This window comes from Armigeres subalbatus, chromosome 2, assembly GCF_024139115.2.
Source record: "Armigeres subalbatus isolate Guangzhou_Male chromosome 2, GZ_Asu_2, whole genome shotgun sequence".
Taxonomy (NCBI): domain Eukaryota; kingdom Metazoa; phylum Arthropoda; class Insecta; order Diptera; family Culicidae; genus Armigeres; species Armigeres subalbatus.
Genome location: NC_085140.1, coordinates 344138190 through 344158810, shown reverse-complemented (window position 1 = coordinate 344158810; position 20621 = coordinate 344138190). Strand labels below are relative to the sequence as shown.

Here is a 20621-nt window from a genome sequence, read left to right as displayed (position 1 = left end):
TAAAAAGACACAATTTTCATGCATTTATCGCGACCACTTACCTCTCAGCATTGTAGCCTTGGCAGATGGAGATTCCACCAATGACATTCTCCGGTCGGACTTCCTCGCCCATGTACTTGGAAATGAGATTACCACCAAGTGAGAAACCAAGCGAAACCACGTACGTCGTTGGGTACTTCTTCAGTAGATTATTAATCATTGCCGAGTAATCTTCGGTATGGCCTGATGGGGGTAGAAAAGTTGATTAGAGTTAATCCATAAGGAGTGACTACATAGTGTTAATTAAATCTAAAATTATCCCAATCATACATGTTTTACGATAAATAAATAATGCAGGCACATTTGCAAATTATAACAAAAGCAAGGAACTTTTTGACGAGCAATGTGATATTTGATAAAATGGTTCCGACTGTTTGGGAAAATTCTGGTACCTCCTTTCAAGAGGCTCGGAAGCCTCCTTTCAAGAGGCTCGGAAGCCTCCTTTCAAGAGGCTCGGAAGCCTCCTTTCAAGAGGCTCGGAAGCCTCCTTTCAAGAGGCTCGGAAGCCTCCTTTCAAGAGGCTCGGAAGCCTCCTTTCAAGAGGCTCAGAAGCCTCCTTTCAAGAGGCTCGGAAGCCTCCTTTCAAGAGGCTCGGAAGCCTCCTTTCAAGAGGCTCGGAAGCCTCCTTTCAAGAGGCTCGGAAGCCTCCTTTCAAGAGGCTCGGAAGGTTCCTTTCAAGAGACTCAGAAGCATCCTTTCAACAGGCCCGGAAGCCTTTTTTCAAGAGGCCCGGAAGCCTCCTTTCAAGAGGCTCGGAAGCCTCCTTTCAAGAGGCCCGGAAGGTTCCTTTTAAGAGACTCTGAAGCTTCCTTTCAACAGGCCCGGAAGCATCTTTTTAAGAGGCCTGGAAGCATCTTTTCAAGAGGCTCAAGCCTCCTTCAAGAGGCCTGGAAGCCTCCTTTCAAGAGGCTCAGGCCTCCTTTCAAGAGGCTCAGAAGCCTCCTTTCAAGAGGCTCGGAAGCCTCCTTTCAAGAGGCTCGGAAGCCTCCTTTCAAGAGGCTCGGAAGCCTCCTTTCAAGAGGCTTGGAAGCCTCCTTTCAAGAGGCTTGGAAGCCTCCTTTCAAGAGGCTCGGAAGCCTCCTTTCAAGAGGCCTCAAGCCTCCTTTCAAGAGGCCTGGAAGCCTCCTTTCAAGAGGCTCAGAAGCCTCCTTTCAAGAGGCCCGGAAGCCTCCTTTCAAGAGGCTCAGAAGCCTCCTTTCAAGAGGCTCAGAAGCCTCCTTTCAAGAGGCTCAAGCCTCCTTTCAAGAGGCTCAGAGCCTCCTTTCAAGAGGCTCAGGAAGCCTCCTTTCAAGAGGCTCAGAAGCCTCCTTTCAAGAGGCTCAAGCCTCCTTTCAAGAGGCTCAGAAGTCTCCTCTCAAGAGGGTCAGAAGTCTCCTTTCAAGAGGCTCAGAAGCCTCCTTTCAAGAGGCTCAGAAGCCTCCTTTCAAAAGGCTCAAAAGCCTCCATTCAAGAGGCTCAGAAGCCTAATTTCAAGAGGCTCGGATGCCTCCTTTCAAGAGGCTCGGATGCCTCCTTTCAAGAGGCTCGGAAGCCTCCTTTCAAGAGGCTCGGAAGCCTCCTTTCAAGAGGCTCAGCCTCCTTTCAAGAGGCTCAGAAGCCTCCTTCAAGAGGCTCAGGAAGCCTCCTTTCAAGAGGCTCAGAAGCCTCCTTTCAAGAGGCTCAGAGCCTCCTTTCAAGAGGCTCAGGAAGCCTCCTTTCAAGAGGCTCAGGAAGCCTCCTTTCAAGAGGCTCGGAAGCCTCCTTTCAAGAGGCTCAGAGCCTCCTTTCAAGAGGCCTGGAAGCCTCCTTTCAAGAGGCTCAGAAGCCTCCTTTCAAGAGGCTCGGAAGCCTCCTTTCAAGAGGCCTCAGAAGCCTCCTTTCAAGAGGCTCGGAAGCCTCCTTCAAGAGGCTCAGAAGCCTCCTTTCAAGAGGCTCAGAAGCCTCCTTTCAAAAAGCCTCGGAAGCCTCCTTTCAAGAGGCTCGGAAGCCTTCTTTCAAGAGGCTCAGAAGCCTCCTTTCAAGAGGCTCAGAAGCCTCCTTTCAAGAGGCTCGGACGCCTCCTTTCAAGAGGCTGGAAGCCTCCTTTAAAGAGGCTCAGGAAGCCTCCTTTCAAGAGGCTCGGAAGCCTCCTTTCAAGAGGCGTGGAAGCCTCCTTTCAAGAGGCTCGGAAGCCTCCTTTCAAGAGGCTCGGAAGCCTCCTTTCAAGAGGCTCGGAAGCCTCCTTTCAAGAGGCTCGGAAGCCTCCTTTCAAGAGGCTCGGAAGCCTCCTTTCAAGAGGCTGGCTCGGAAGCCTCCTTTCAAGAGGCTGGCTCGGAAGCCTCCTTTCAAGAGGCTGGCTCGGAAGCCTCCTTTCAAGAGGCTCGGAAGCCTCCTTTCAAAAGGGCTTGGAAGGGTTTTTGTTCTATTGCTTTGTTTGATACCTTTAATATATGGTAACACGATACCATATAGCTGCTACGACTCAATACAGAAATATTATGGCGCAAAATTTTCCGTATCAAATTAAGAAATTGTCAATAAAGAAAACCGGGTATAAGCAATAAATGAACAATTAAGAATTTTTCACAAAACAAAATTAAATTAGCACTTAAAAGCAAAAATTGTAATTATAAAAAAATAACTCCATAACGAAATCAAAATGTTCCATTGAAAAAAAAAAACAAATTTCCATAAATAAATAAATAATAGAAATACGCTGCAGAATAACAGTCATAAGAGAAATAAGAAGGAATTCGCTTTGGTGTGGTTCCAGGAACAAGATCAATGTCTTAGCAAATGTGTTTTACCCAAATGACCTCTTTATCCAAGAAAGGATAAAGTGAAGCAGAGCAGTTTAGACGACAATATATAAACAAGTCGGAACTCGGAGAGTCCAGCAAACGCTCGCAACCTCAGTCGAGTCCCTCATGTGATGGTTTAAAATTTCTATAGAAATTCCAAGTATAACTATTTTTTAACAATTACGATAAAATAACTAGTAGTTGATCCTCTCTGCACATTTACATTATTAAGATCTAAAAAATCTAAAAAATAACGTAACGAAAATACCGGATTTTCAGACTCCGTCTACCGCTCTATGTAACAAAAAGTTGCATATTTTATTCTCCACCAACACCTGATTAAATCTGGATTTTAAAATAGGGTGGGATTTCAGTGATGCTGAGAAGTTTAATTGCCAAATCTAAAGATTCGCAACCTGGAATAAAATCGGGTGATAATTATTGGAGTGACCAATCAATATGCGATCCATGCTGAATGAAAGCTTTTGAATATTATCCCCAGTCATGTGGGCACTTTGCTGACCAGCGCCCAATGGGGAAGCGCCTCAATTTGTACAAAGAAAAATTCAACCTTCTCATACTACCACCCCTCATATAATCCTAAAACAGCAAATCAGCCTTATCGGAACTATAGCCCAAACAAACGGAAGACACTCAGAATATGGAACAGAATCAACTGAGCGTGGCGAAGCAAAATCTATTGTTTGAACCACCTTAATTATTAGTTTGCTACTACCAGTGCCGGTCTTTACATTCGATCTGCGATAATTTTTTTTTGTATTTATTGGGAAAATAATTAATATTACGTTTTTGCTATCAAGAATTGACTAATTTGAAAAAGTGAAGTTTGATAAGAATCCCACCAACATTTTGGGTTAATCCTGTGCGGAATAGTGTTTGAAAACTTGATGTTAATTGCGCTGTGAGAAGAAGCGCAGTGATAGTTTCAGAGGGAGGTATTACATAAGCCATGTACAGGTTGGTAATTTGAATATTGAACTTTTGTTCGACGCTATTTGTAGCATTCAATGTTGATGGCAGAGGGATGAGGGAAACCAGAGAACGGGCGGGTGCCATATCGACTGCCACCATAGTACTCTTCCAACTATGTCCTTCATGGATCTTCCCTTAGTGCGACCAAGGGAGGGTTGTTTGAATTATAAAAATGTCATTTCAATTTGTCAAACTATTCATCAAAACCGAGTAACGATTGGCAATAACCAACCTCTAGCTGATATCGACTGTTAGTGGGATACTGTTTGGCGTTTCATATATACATACTATTTGAAATGAAAAACAATTACAAATATGTTTACTTTCTATGACTTTTCAATCCGTCAATACACAAAAATACCGTTTTTCACGTCAACATTTTCCTACCCATCCCTTAATTGATCTGCATTCAGTACAGACACGGCTGGCGTCGGTATTGCTTAATTTTCGGTCACCAGTTTTTACACACTGAGGATGCCGTTAGTCCCAAATATTATCTGTTGGTTCTCTGTGTAATTACAATTGGCCTGGTAATAACGAATTCGCAATCGTCTTGCTAAATGCTCATGCTCGTAAATATACAAATATATCGTATACGTAATATATACGTGAATATACAATTTAATGTAATTGAAAAGCTTTTATTTTCAATTTTCATAGATCGAAGACTGAATGAGATAGTTTTTTTGCTTAGGCATACAAAGCTGGGACGTGACTTGCGAGGAGGGATCGAGGTAACGCAATCTGCATCAATGCAATAATTGTGGTCAAGAGCTGTCTGATGCATCCAACAGAGTTTTGCGTTAAAACATTGACATTGACGATATTTAACATTCTGTAGGACTTTTGTTTTACAAAGATAGCAGAATATTCCAAAATAACCGGTCAGCCTAATATTGAGTGCTACAGCTATACTGAACGTTGCAGTATAATTTATTTCGAAAAGGACAGTGTGATATCTTTCATTACCGTTCTAACCAACTCTTATAAAGATAATATGCATTTTTATGCCGACAGAAAGAAGTTCATGTGGAACACCCTTGATACGGTTCCTGCTAAAAATTTCAATTAACGTATCGTAACCATTGACATGCACCTGAATCACATCACCGCCAGCGTTGTGCTCTGGTTATTGTTTAATGTTACGAAACTCAACCCACGTGGCTGATATCGAATGTGGTTTGGAAAATGATCAAAGCATTTTCACGTCAGCCTCCTAGGTATTCACCGAAACACGATTTTCCGATGCGATGCGATATGTTGGATTTGAACAATGGGAAGCGAAATTGCTACCATACAGTCATTCGGATTCTAATGGGTAAAATATCAATATAAATTTGTACGAACATCCATTCTGACTCAATTTGGCAAATTGTTTTTTTTTCCTTCCCATCTGTATCAGACCAATCCGAACCATCTACATCACTATGCGTCGCTTACCATTCAGGGCTGATTGGTATGTAAATGGAAGCGACAGTTGCGTGACGATAGCAATTATAATCTGCTATCAGCAATTTGTTCAACATGATGCACACTGGGACAAATCAATCAAGAGATTTTTTTCATCTTTTTCTGCGAATTAGGTTATTTTTTGTGTCATTGGTTAAACATGTAATTGTTTAATTTTGAACAGTATTGTTGACAGTTGGGTATTCGGTTATCCGTACAAGAAAATAGGTTTACAATTATTTTTATAAATGAATTAAAAAAACCAACATGCATTGCATGTTATAACAGATTTGCATAAAACAAGCAGCATTTGAACATATCAAAATGACCACCATATCGTGCGTTATACTCTTTTGAACGTGTCGAAATATTATCACGATGGCATGTTTTCATATCGATACTCCTGAGATAATTCTGATAACTATAAGACAATTTCGAATATCTTAGTGACGTATTCGGCATTCTGCTGGCTCTTGTTTTCAAGATGGACCAATTTTCTTCAAATCCGCAGAGTTGGAATGTTTTGTCTTTATATTCACACACAGAACTACTGAGTGAGTTAATTACTATCTTGTTTTGCTTTGTAGAAGCAAACTGCCGGATAATCTGTACGGATAATTTGCAGACACCCTGGATATCAATCACATGAATAATCGTAGTTTGTTTGTGAGCTCACTGAATATACGCATAAATCACAAGTTAGCTAAGAGAATTCACAAACCATCCTGAAGTCCACGCCTGATAATAACTTATTGGATTAAAATGATTTATCTTAAAACCCGTTAAAATGCACATTCTACACCAATTTGATTTGTGACCTGCGTAACATTTCTTCTGTAAATGCTGTATCAATTAATCAGAAAAATTGACTTTCGTTCCACTTTGTGACGGTGGAAACTTTCCATGTACTCCTGTGTGGGGAAAAGATCGGATTTCATTGAACAACGTCCTTTAATCTTATATTGACAATTTTGACACTAATAGTTGATGTTGGTTCGTGTGTTCTAAGCGGCTTTATTTCAAAATCGTTGAATACGGTTTAAGATATATCTTCCATTTAAATAAAAACGTAAGTTTGGTGACTATCTTGGTAACTGTCGAATTCACAAAACAAAAATTGTCGATTGTAAACCAAAATATTTGTTACTTTTCCCAAGATAAACACTTTAAGTTTAGGATAGAGTTGAAAGAGTATCCCAATGATGGCTACCACAATAAATGACCACTCCATATTGCTATTTCAATGATTGAAATATGAACTTTGAAACTTTTTTTACTTCCAAAAAAATACTTTAATAAAGCAATTTAATCAAACTTAATTTATTTGAGATGCATACTAAAACGTTTTTGACTTATGGATTGATCCATCATAACATTTTAGAATATAAACTCTACTTACCGTAAGTGAAAATCCGACTGGACGTAACCTGGACGCTGTCGAGCACCCCAATGTGATTGAGCACGGCACAACGATAGCCATGACACTGTGCATAGTGGACGAAGGTACGGATGTAGACCGATTCGGAAGAATTGCCAATTCCTGGGCAGATGGCCACCGTAATGTCATCTGTGTGAAACGAAATGTTCGGGCAATGCATATAAATTTGGGATAAATCAAAGCCATCTCCTTGCTGGCAGATGGATTTGGTTAGAATACATACCTTCTATGGAATTTATTAACGGCTGATATAGGTCGTACGTCAGTGTTGATCCGTCAGTCAGCGAGAGATACACACGCTCTCCCAGTGGCCAGGGACATTTTACGCGGCCGACAATACTGTGAATTATGGTCTGGATGTGACCACTGAATCCCCACAGGCGTGTTGGAATGTATCTGTGGAGACGAGAGATAAAAATTTATGATGAAGGATAAAGCTAGGGTTGACACACAGGAGCTTATCGGTATTCAGAGATAAATAGGGGAGAACTTGTTTTAATTAGATCTTGCTTAGCTTGGCGAACATATAGATTATTACAGTACTCAAACTTCTTCTCAAATAACACTTGGAAGCAAAAACAATTGATTCATCTTACGCAAGAGGCGTGACCAAATTTCGACAAAAAGATTCTCCTGTTATATAGATAATAGTTATATTATTTTATTAGTAGTAAAACCCTCGTCTTAACGAAGTTGAATTAGACCTTCCACTTTTCAAATGAAATAAACTTCTAGGTCGTTCGAGAATAAGTAGATTTGAAGATTGGATTTAAATAATCGTATAAATTAATTTGAACGCTATCATCGTGTTCGTTGGCTTTCGACGTGTGCCATATAAGTAGAGAAAGACGAAACGGAAAACAAACGAAAATCTCTCCTGGAAATTTTCCTTCACTGAGACTCGGGCCAGCCGATTAAATATGTAACGTTTTGCATTTCAAATTTTAACTCGCTTCCAAATTCCTGTTTCACGTTTGGCATGACTTTTTCAAAATTTATTGGAAAACCTTTACAATCTGACTGAGGTGATTAGAGTTAGTTATAGTGTTACAAAATTCATGAGGGTCGAGACTGGTGATGATAGCACAATAAAATCAAAAAGTGTAAGAACATGACGGCATTTAAAAGATGTGAAGTGCGTTGCCCTGGTTATACATTCTGTAATCCAATTTGAAAACCAAACGGTAACTAGCTGATTGATTACAAAGATTGTTTGTAGGTGTTTATAATGGATTTAAATTTTGAATTTGAAAATTGGAATTTTATTTTTCATATTTTGGGTTTGTTTCAATATTTATATATGTCTTTGTTGCTGTTTAAAATAGTGCATTTCACTTTTCTCCTATTCCTTATTTCTATAGGGTGCGTGATCCAAATAATTGCTCTTGAATACACGCAATCCGACCATTCCATCGGACACCGAAACCTTGACGATATCATTTCCAAATGTTTGAATAATTTATATCCATATTGTTTATCGTCGTCGCAATCTGTTTTCTTTTACAATCAACTCGTATGACCTATATATGTGGAGGACAAACTGCACTTGATCCTGAGTGCAGTCACGTGACCAAAGATGTCGTGCAGCATTTGGAATACAAAATGTGACTCCCGGGAAGTTCCCATGTCTTTATTTTCCCCTCACCCAGTATCGCATTTCGTGATACGTTGCGACGGTTCATTCTATCATTTCAGAGGAAGTGTTCCAAACTAGTCAGATATTTCCACAATAACGGCTTCCGAGCTGTACGTCAATCACCAGACTCGAGTAGTGGAGGCAAACACCTAGGAACAGCGCAGCGTATGAAGCATCCAATTATTTGGCAGCCATGAATGGCAATTGTCCTGTGGGCATCCCTTCCCATAGAAGCGCATACATGGAGCTTAATTGAATTTAGTCTACTCGGAAGATGAAACGAAACGGCGAATAAATTAGGCAGAAAAGTCGCCAAAATCAGGATGGATTTCAGCATACCCGCAGAAACGGATTTGGATTTTGATAATAGCTCTGGGATATGTTTAGTTGATCTTATCGTCTGGATTGGTTCCAAGTTTTCAGAATCGCGCACGGATAGAGCTTGCAGTGGCAGTACAATTCTTATAAGCATCTTTAAATCTTTTTCCAGCAGAATATCGTTCTTGGCTAATAACAATCTCGCATGTAGTTCGTTTTCTCGACCACTTCTGTTAAAATTCACAACTATTAGGAAATAAAAGACGAAAGTTTCGGAAAGCAAGTAATAATACTAATTAGTAGAGGGATCAAGTTTCTGTCATAAGCATGTAATATTCAAGGCGCAATGTTCGAGAGAAACATAAAAATGTTGCAGCGAAATAAACATACACCATGTACAGCGTACATTGTACACATAAAAATACCCCATTCAAACCAATGTATTTTGTTGACAATTATCATGCGGTCAGTCGGGCTGCTACATGTCTCCAACACCTGTCGGACCTCATGGAGCTCTGTTTGTGTTTGCACTGAGCATGCACAATTGCGATGCTTCAAACATGGCGTCCTTTGTTATTATCTACTCTCGGTAATTGCCTTCGTCAATGTCCCCCGTTCATATCCACTGTGGCACTGCCTCGTTAGAACTTCTAGATCTATGCCGGGGGAGTTTGGCGCTTTTTGTGCCCATGGAGCGCAATTCATATCCCCCACAATCAAGCATAATGCAAGAATTGAATTTAGGTTTCTTTTGAACGAGATAAAGAACTTTGATTGTTATCCGCTGACATTTAATAATTTTCATTTTTCTTGACAAATATTTGAAAGAAAAAGAAGTATTTTATTTTAGCAAAATTAGTATTTTCTCAAATATCTGTAAATATCGGGGCGCAAAAACATTTTGGACAGTGAAAAAAAAACCTTAGAGGTGCATTAAAGACCACAATTTCCTACAATTAAGTCTGTGGATTGTGTGTTTGACTTTGTTGATTGTGTGACTGACCGACCATCTGTGGTGGTGACTGAATCGTACCACGATAGCATTTATAATTAATGCTGATAATAATATCCATGGAACATCGCACTACCTATGGAAATAAATAAAAGTAGTGAAAATTTGTGCTTTTGTTGCGTATTTGGAGCTTCAAAACTATTACCAGACAGATGGATAAGAGTCATTAGAAACAAATCTCTATTGACTAAAATCTAGAACTTCATGAAAACTGCTGAACAAAATTTAAAAAATCTTTTTTTCTGCACATAGGCTATATCGTGCTATCCACATTTATTTACGAATTCATGTATGGTAGCATGGCTTCGAAACCTCTCAGTTAGTAACTGTTGAAGTGATTTATGGGTAATCAGCTGCGAGGCGAAAAGAGATAACAGAGGAAATATCTAATGATATTCAAATTACTGTTCTGCCGCCTTAAATCTTAATCTAAAATCTTTGTTTGACCAAAAAGTCATTTAGATGAAAATTCCTTAGGGATAGCTTTGCAGTTTTGACAAAATCAAAACACTGTTATTCAATCTTGCCCACAAAATTCCGTTTGGCCGAGAAGGTCACAAGAGTATTCATTTATTTAGTTAACATCTAAACAGATAACACTGAATCAACAATTTGACGCCACAATGCACGGTTCGAGGCCGCATCTCTCCATCCTCGGATACGCCCCACGCTCGCCAAGTCGTTCTGCACCTGGTTTGCCCATCTCGCTCGCTGCACTCCATGCCGTCTCATACCTGCCGGATCGGAAGCGAACACCATCTTTGCAGGGTTGCTGTCCGGCATTCTTGCAACATGTCCTGCCCATCGTACCATTCCGGCTTTAGCTACCTTCTGGATACTGGGTTCGCCGTAGAGTTGGGCGAGCTCATGGTTCATTCTTCGCCGCCACACACCGTCTTCTTGCACACCGCCAAAGATGGTCCTAAGCACCCGTCTCTCGAATACTCCGAGTGCTTGCAAGTCCTCCTCGAGCATTGTCCATGTTTCATGTCCGTAGAGGACAACCGGTCTTATTAACGTCTTGTACATGACACATTTGGTGCGGTGTGGTCTTTTTCGACCGCAGTTTCTTCTGGAGCCCGTAGTGGCCCGACTTCCACAGATGATGCGCCTTCGTTTTTCACGACTAACGTTGTTGTCAGCCGTTAGCAAGGATCCGAGGTAGACGAATTCCTCGACCACCTCGAAGGTATCCCCGTCTATCGTAACACTGCTTCCCAGGCGGGCCCTGTCGCGCTCGGTTCCGCCCACAAGCATGTACTTTGTCTTTGACGCATTCACCACCAGTCCAACTTTTGTTGCTTCACGTTTCAGGCGGGTGTACAGTTCTGTCACCTTTGCAAATGTTCGGCCGACAATGTCCATGTCATCCGCGAAGCAAATAAATTGACTGGATCTGTTGAAAATCGTACCCCGGCTGTTACACGGCTCTCCGCATGACACCTTCTAGCGCAATGTTGAACAACAGGCACGAAAGTCCATAACCTTGTCTTAGTCCCCGGCGCGATTCGAACGAACTGGAGTGTTCGCCCGAAATCTTCACACAGTTTTGCACACCATCCACCGTTGCTTTGATCAGTCTGGTAAGCTTCCCAGGGAAGCTGTTCTCGTCCATAATTTTCCATAGCTCTACGCGGTCTATATTGTCGTATGCCGCCTTGAAATCAACGAACAGATGGTGCGTTGGGACCTGGTATTCACGGCAATTTTGAAGGATTTGCCGTACAGTAAAGATCTGGTCCATTGTCGAGCGGCCGTCAACGAAGCCGGCTTGATAACTTCCCACAAACTCGTTCACTAATGGTGACAGACGACGGAAGATGATCTGGGATATCACTTTGTAGGCGGCATTAACGATGGTGATCGCTCGAAAGTTCTCACACTCCAGTTTGTCGCCTTTCTTGTAGATGGGGCATATAACCCCTTCCTTCCACTCCTCCGGTAGCTGTTCGGTTTCCAGATTCTGACTATCAGTTTGTGCAGGCAAGTGGCCAGCTTTTCCGGGCCCATCTTGATGAGCTCAGCTCCGATACCATCCTTATCAGCGGCTTTGTTGGTCTTTAGCTGTTGAATGGCATCCTTAACTTCCCTCAAGGTGGGGGCTGGTTGGCTTCCATCGTCCGCTGAACTGACGTAGTCATCTCCTCCGCTGCCTTGACTTTCACTGCCTGTACTCTCAGCGCCATTCAGATGTTCCTCGTAGTGCTGCTTCCACCTTTCGATCACCACACGAGCAATTTGGCCGAAAATTGCATTTCACCATACATATATGGGTTTGACCAAGAGTTTCCATCCCGGGATAACCCGGGATTTAGGAAAATTCGGGATTTCCAAATTAACCCTTATGCGGCCAACAAAAAAAAACACACGTCGATGGCCGACAGGGTACCCGTGTTCCACTGAATTGATATTCTCATAACTTCAACAATTTTCAACCGATTTGGATAATTTTGACAGTTTTGGAAACAGAAACTCATATACTTTTTGCCTATTGTCAAAGTTTACCGCATATGCCCATGGTTATACAAGAAATCTTTGAAGTAAGGCTTAAGAGTCTACACGCGTAACCAAAGGCCATTCAGCCAGTTTCAAATATGCTACAAGCTCTTTGCGCTTCTTAGAATTGAAGGTGTTTACAGTATATGCTTCGGGTAATGGCAAAATCCCTGAAATGAAGTCTTAGTCATCCGAGAAATCCCTGGAGTAAAGCCTAAAGATCTACTCGCGTAACCAAAGGCCTATTATGCAAATTCAAACACGGTACATGCTCTTTGTGGTACTTAGCATAGAATGCGTTCACAGTATATGTTCCGAGTCATCCAAGAAATCTCTGGAGTAAGGCCTTAAGGTCTACACTCGTAACCATGGGTCTATGGACTTGTCTCAAAAGTGGTACATGCTCTTTGCGCATCTTGAAATCAAATGTGATCACTACATATGTTCTGCACAATCGAAGAAATCTCTCGGATAAGTCCTCTGGCGCCTGCATTGCATATGTTCATGGTCATCCAAGAAAACCCTGGAAAAGGCCTTCAGGTCTACACGCGTATCCAGAGATCTTTTAGATTGTTTCAAAACTGGTACATGCCCTTTGTGGTACATAGAATAGAACGCCTTTATTGCAAATGTTCATGGTCATCCAAGAAAACCCTGGAAAAGGCCTTAAGATCTACACGCGTAACTAAAGATCTCTCAGATTTTTTCAAAAGTGTTACATGCTCTTTGTGGTACATAGAATAGATTGCGTCCATTGCATAGGTTCATGGTCATCCAAGAAAACCCTGGAATAGGACTTTAAATCTGCATGGGTACCCAGAGATCTTTTGGCTTGTTTCAAAAGTGGTACATGCCCTTTGTGGTACATAGAATAGAATACGTCCATTGCATATGTTTATGGTCTTCCAAGAAAATGCTAAAATAGGCCTCAGGATCTTCACACGTAACCTTTCGGATTGTTTCAAAAGTGGCATATGCCCTTTTTGGTACATAGAATATACCGCTTTCATTGCATATGTTCATGGGTCTCCAAGAGAACAGCAAGAACTTCACGCGTAACCAGAGTTCCTTCGGCCTAGTTGAATAGTTATACATGCCATTTATAGTACGTAGAATAGAATACACCCATTTTAAATGTTCATGATCATCCAAGAAAACCCTGAAGTAAGGCATTAGGATCTACACCAGAGATATATCAGCCTGTTTTAAATTTGGTACATGCCTTTGGGGCCCATGAATAAAATGCGTTCATGGCATATGCTAATGGTCATCCTAGAAATTTATGGAGTTAGACTTCTGGCTTACACGAATATCTAGAGGGTCTTTAAGGTCACTCCTTACGGAATCTAAGCTTCAAAGTGCTCGCGTTTTCAGGGGCACACCACTCGATACGGAAGCAACGCAAAACTGCAATTTTTATTATTTCACGCAAGCTGCGACGCAGCAAAGCTAAATCAACAAAAAATACAGTTGTGCGCCGCCTCCGTATCGATTGGTGTGCCCCCGAAAACGCGAACACTTTGAAACTTGGATTCCGTGAGGAGTGGCCTTAATCTAATTTTAATATGGTACATGATCTTTGCGATATTTGCCTGTTTTTTGCCTCACGTTCTCGGCGTGAAGTTGTATCGTTCCAATTTAGTTACATTTTGCATTTCCAAAGCATAGACTTCATATTAGTGATATCAATGAAGTTTGTATACTACCTGGAACCAACAACAACAAGACAACAATAACTACTTGGAATGCTAATATATCAAGATGAGGTTTCACATCTTGTTTATTCTTCAATAACTGCGCAGAGCTAATGACAACAACTTGAACTACTTGAAATGCAAACATATATCAATAGCCTTCCGTTCGTGGGTTGATCTACAGATCATTCCTATATGGAGTTCATAGACTACCTAGTACCATGGCAAAAACAAAAACTACAGCAGACGTTCGATAACTGCAAGTCATTTGACTGCAATGCTTTTAACTGCAATTCGATAGTTGCAACAGTTTTACAGTTATCAGACCGCTAAACCTCAAACCGATGTCAGACTCAATGACAGCTGCATTGCGCTGCACATTTAGATGCACTTTTCTTGTATTTGACGTTCGATTGACAACCGTTTGACGAAGGCGTTGCAGTTATCGAACGTCATTCGATAACTGAAAAGTAAACATTTTGCAGTTATCGAACGGCTACTGTACTAGGAATGCGTATATTCACTCAGATGAGGTTGACCCGATTTTGTCACTCCCAGATTTTGTCTACCCCTGATTTTGCCTAACCCGATTTTATCACGTTTTCGACCCAATTTGCCGCAAACAATAAAGATTTTCATGAAATAACTTTCATTGCCTGTAGCTTATTATGAATCATTTATGAGTACCTGTTAATAAGTTTGTAAGTCTTTTCGACAAAAAAATACGGATTCCATTCACGTATTTTGCCTTGCCTTCATTACGGAGCCCACGACAATGAAAATAACTACTTAAAATACAAACATATACCCAAAAGAAGTCTCACAACTTGCTTATTTTCAAATAACTGCCTCTATTAAGGAGGTTGATCCATCGACCTTGACTGTATTTCATAGACTACCTGGAGCTCAAGACAACAACAAGAACTACTTGGAATACAAACATATGTATATCAAGATGGGGTCACAAAACTTGTTTATTCTTCGACAACTGCCTCCATTACGGAGATTGATCTAGAGAACTTCGGTGGGGTTTGATCCAACGAAACCAGTACCCTAGACAGGTGTTTTCCCTACTAAACTATGAAGGACCTCCGTCGTCCTCCGCAGCTTAGCGGGTACTGATGAAACCAAATTCACAGCACCGGGCATGTAGCCGAACTCTCGCAATACATTCTCAGAACTAACCCTCTCATATATGTTTTTGTACAATGCCAACCAAGTAGGACGAGTATTAAGTATTATCTGGCTCCTACACACTTGCTTCATCACCAACGGCGTTCGATGAAGTAGGGTTGTGTGAGATTGGGCCAGTTGGTCGTCAGATCCCAACTCGACCACATAAGCGAAGAGAGATCGCCTTTCGAGTTCAGTACATTCAAAGTTAATTGCCTATGTTCCGGGTATTGAGCCACCCGGAGTGGAAATTAATTACTTTGTCTGAAACTCGATTATGCATATGCACAACATGTGATAGATTAAGTTCGGAAAAGGTATTGGAGGAAAACCGCTACCTTCCATCCCTCCCAGTTGTTCTTCAATAACTGCATCCGTTACGGAGGTTGATCCACCGACCTTGACTATATGGAGTTCGTAGACTACCTGGAGCCCACGACAACAACAAGAGCTACATGGAATACAAACATATACCAAGAAAGGGTCACGCTACTTGTTTATTCTTCGATAACTGCCTCCATTACCGAGATTGATCCGAAGATCTTGACTGTATGGAGTTCGTAGACTACCTGGAACTCACAACAACAACAACAAGAAATACATGAAATACAAACATATACCAAGAAGGGGTCACGCAACTTGTTTATTCTTCGATAACTGCCTCCATTACGGAGGTTGATCCACAGACCTTGAATCTATGGAGTTCGTAGACTACATGGAGCCCACGACAACAAGAACTACTTGGAATACAAACATATACCAAGAAGAGGTCACAAAACATGTTTATTCTTCAATAACTGCCTCCATTACGAAGATTGATCCACAGACCTTGACTCTATGGAGTTCGTAGACTACCTGGAACCAATGACAACAAGAACTACTTAGAATGCAAACAAATACCATGAAGGCGTGACACAACTTGTTTATTCTTCAATAACTGCCTCCGTTACCAATGTCGAACCCCATACCTTGACTCTATGGAGTTCGTAGACTACCTGGAGTCCTCGACAACAACAAGAACTACTTGGAATACACACATATACCAATAAGGGGTCACGCAACTTGTTTATTCTTAGATAACTGCCTCCATTATGGAGATAGATCCGAAGATATTGACTGTATGGAGTTCGTAGACTACCTGGCACTCACGACAACAACAAGAACTACATGAAATACAAACATATACCAAGAAGGGGTCACACAACTTGTTTTTTCTTCAATAACTGCCTCCATTACGGAGGTTGATCCACCGACCTTGAATCTATGGAGTTCGTAGACTACCTGGAGCCAACGACAACAACAAAAACTACTTGGAATACAAACATATATCAAGAAGGGGTCACAAAACTTTTTTATTCTTCAAACGCTGCCTTCGTTACCGAGGTCGATCCCCAGACCTTGACTCTATGGAGTTCGTAGACTACCTGGGGTCCTCGACAACAACAAGAACTACTTGGAATATACACATATACCAAGAAGGGGTCACACAGCTTGTTTATTCTTCATTAACTGCCTCCGTTACTGAGGTTGAACCACAGACCTTGAATTTTTGTAGTTTGTAGACTACCTGTAACCAATGACAACAACAAGAATTACTTGGAATACAAACAAATACCAAGAAGGGGTCACACAACTTGTTTATTCTTCAATAACTGCCTCCGTTACTGAGGTTGATCCACAGATCTTGACTCTATGGAGTTCGTAGACTACCTGGAGCCCACGACAACAACAAGAACTACTTTGAATACAAACATATACCAAGAAGGGGTCACGCAACTGGTTTATTCTTCGTTAACTGCCTCCATTACGGAGATTGATCCGAAGACCTTTACTGTATGGAGTTCGTAGACTACCTGGCATCAATGACAGCAACAAGAACTACTTGGAATGCAAACATGTTTTAAGAAAAGGTCATTGGATGACCCGGAACATATACTGTGAAAGCATTATATGCTAAGCACCATAAAGAGCATGTACCGTTTTAAAATTTACACGATAGACCTTTGCTTACGTTAGCAGACCATAAGATCTTATTCCAGGGATTTTTTGGGTGACTTAGGCCTTACTCCAGGGGTTTTTGGAGACCCAGAATGTATACTGTGAACACCGACTATTCTAAGAAGCGCAATGAGCATGTAATTTATTCGAAACTGGTTGGTAGTCCTTCGGTTACGTGTGTAGACTCTTAAGTCTTACTTCAAAGATTTCTTGTATAACCATGGACAAAAGCTGTAAACCTTGACTATGGGCAAAAAGTATATGAGTTTCTGTTTCCAAAACTGTCAAAATTATCTAAATCGGTTGAAAATTGTTAAAGTTATGAAAATATCAATTTAGTGGAACACGGGTACCCTGTCGGCCATCCACGTGGTAAAAAAATCAGATGCCCCTCCCCACGTCCCTCCTCACTGTATCAACGTGATTTTCTCACAGATGCTACATTTCGTGGAGTTCTTAGATGTCACCGAGTTTCAGCTTTCAGCTATAAAAATTCATTGAAATATCACCACTTGAATTTAAAAAAGGAACACGGGTACCCCGTCGGCCGCATAAGGGTTAACGAGATATTTTTTTTATATCTTTAATTAAAGCGATTTTCGGCTCTTGACCGGTTCATCTCTTTCCGGGATATTATTTCAGAAATGCCGAAAAACTCGGGATCCAGGGACAAAAACCCTTAGGCCAACTTTTACACTTTTCATCAGTCATGAAAATATTGAAGGTAAAGGAACCCACAATATTCACAGTATTCCTAAATATACAAACAAGTAGCAACATTCAACTGGCACCTACAGTCACTCTCAAAATTGAGCGTACAGTATGGATTAGTTGACTACATTCGAAAATTTCAAAGGAAATTAAATGGTTAGCTCGGTTGTTTTTAATGCATTTCAATATTCATCCCTTTCTTCAATGTATGTGTACATAAAATTGTTGAAATTTTTTCTCTAAAGTTCATTTATTTGAAAATAATCTCAAAATACGCCTATTAGATGTGACAAAATTGAGCGTACAGCTAATGTTTTTCTATAAAATTTCTTATTATAAACACGATTAATGTATTTTAATATTGTTTTTCATGATTATATTTATAATAATAAACATCCGCTACTTAAACATTCAATGTTTTGAAATTAAACCATGTTTTGGTCAAAATGGCGAACAAGTGAGAGGTAAGAACATTGCTATTTAACAATTCAATGCCTGTGGGCAAAATAAATGCTTTAATTTGTATGTTTCACCGGCATCGTATCTTATATATGATAGATAATCGAAATCGAGCGAGACATACGATTAATTTGTCAAAATTCAGTCGGTAAATGATGAAAACAGATGTAAACATACAGAGAAAACGACAAATGTTAGGAATGACATAATTCAAATTTAGTATGTCTTTAACTAAAATTTGTTTTAAAGCTCGATTAATGTCCCAGGTCTATCATTAAGAGTAATATTATTGAATCCAATCATTCACAGTCAAATTCTAAAAGTACAAGGTGCATGTTAAGGTACCGAACATAAAAACAGCTTTTCAATCCCGCAGAGCACTTCTGATTGAATATTGAAAAGATAGCTTAAAATCGTAATTTCATAATCAAATTTGGATTGAACTCCACTGTCTGTTACCATAAGGGATACAATTGGATGATTTCCATGTGGCGAGTAAAAATAAACTTTTTTAAGAGTTCGGCAGCTTATTTAATGATATCTTGGTGAATTTAAATGATTCAACCAAATTTGTTCCTACGGTGACTGAGTCTTCAAATATAAAATGACATCTTATAATGTATCCGTGTGCTGCTCTTTTATTAATATTATTATTAATGAGTGTCCTGAGCTTATAAGCTACCTATACATCGACTTTTTAATAAAGTTATACTTAATTTGAAATATGCCGTTCCCAACATTTGTCGTTTTCTTTGTATGTTTACATCTGTTTTCATCATTTGCCGACTGAATTTTCCCAAATGTATCGTATGTCTCGCTCGATTTCGATTATCTATCATATATAAGACACGATGCCGGTGAAATCCATATCTTAAACCATCTATTTTGCCCAGCAGCATTGAATTGTTAAATATCATTGTTCATACATCTTACTTGTTCGCCATTTTGATTAAAACATGGTTTAATTTCATAACATTGAATGTTTAAGTAGCGGATGTTTATTATTATAAATATAATCATGAAAAAACAATATTAAAATACATTATTCGTGTTTATAATAAGAAATATTATAGAAAAAAATCGCTGTACGCTCAATTTTGTCACATCTAATAGGCGTATTTTGAGATTACACTGGATTCTGTTTTTACACGATTTACATTTTACAATTTTCCACTCATCCTAAATATTAAACGTATATTAATTATCATGTGATTTTTCTTTGATTTATTCTGGATTTTTTGAAACATGTTGCGAAGAGTTTGGTGGCAAATTGAAGTCACACGATCAAAAATACGAGCGAAAAAAAATCGTGTAAAAACAAAATCCTGTGTATTTTCAAATAAATCAACTTTAGAGAAAAAAATATGTACGCATACATTGAAGGAAGGGATGAATATTGAAATGCATTAAAAACAACCAAGCCAACAATTAAATTTCCTTTGGAATTTTCGAATATATCCATCTAATCCATGGTGTACGCTCAATTTTGAGAGTGACTGTACATAATTCTTATCCTTACTACAGCGAGGAGTGGCACATTACCTGGATATTCCAGTCCCAATCTGTTACCAGTAGAAGTGACATTCCATTCGAAGTTTGAACAACACATGTGGCGATTCAAGATGCCCAGTTCAAGAGGCCCAACTTCGATGCTTGCACAGTGCTTGAATGTTTTGGACTGTGTTCTGTATGACGCTACAAATTTTCGACAATAATTCAACAGTGTTACTGTTGCGGTCACTTTGCTAAATGCGGGTTTTTTCTAGTTAACGTTTATTCTAGTTCTAAATTTAAATAGATTAAGCTTATTTCAAAATTGACAAAAATGCAAATGTTACAAATATGCGCTCATGGGCAGAATAAAGGATGTGAAAATTGTGAAGTGATAAACGATAATTTAGAAGCAAGAAGTACGAAATGTTAAAAAGAAATGAAAAGTGAGAAGTGATAGAAAAGAAGCAAGTAGTGAAACGCTCTTATTTCTCTATTATCACTACAAATAGAGAGAAGCAGGGTTCGTAATGCTCACTCAATCTCAGGAGAACAGGATGCTCCCTAACGAAAATTTTCGGGGAGAAATCGCTTTTCGGGAAAGAAAAACAGCCTGGAGAGTGATAACAATTTTTCGCTTACTTCAATTGCCGCCAATCGTTGGTTTGCTCTATTTCTTTCATATTCGAGTCCTTTCGTGGCATCATAAATGCAAATGGTAGTAGCTTATGTGGAACAAATAACTTAACGCTTTCATACAGATAGGATGATGGTGTGGCTAGAGCAAGCGCATCCCCACAGCTATTATAGTTACTATTCTGGGTTCGAATCCCGGCGCGGCCATACAATTTTGTAATTGTTCTGCGATAATTCTCGCGAAAAGTGAGTGAGAGGTAAAAGTTATGAAGCGAAAAAGGATTTTCATCTAATAGGCAAGATTTCCGTTTATCTCCCA

At 40.0% G+C, this 20621-nt stretch overlaps 1 protein-coding gene across 1 annotated transcript in view; it reads right to left on the bottom strand.

Moving 5' to 3' along the window:
- The window catches only part of LOC134212871 (abhydrolase domain-containing protein 2), a 77836-nt gene that overhangs the window by 1509 nt on the left and 55706 nt on the right, over nucleotides 1–20621 (bottom strand). The window contains exons 2-4 of the mRNA XM_062691126.1: nucleotides 6902–7074; nucleotides 6640–6807; nucleotides 42–222 (exon numbers count right to left, since the gene is read on the bottom strand). Coding sequence (XP_062547110.1) covers nucleotides 42–222; nucleotides 6640–6807; nucleotides 6902–7074 — 522 coding nt within the window. The remainder of the gene's footprint in view (nucleotides 1–41; nucleotides 223–6639; nucleotides 6808–6901; nucleotides 7075–20621) is intronic.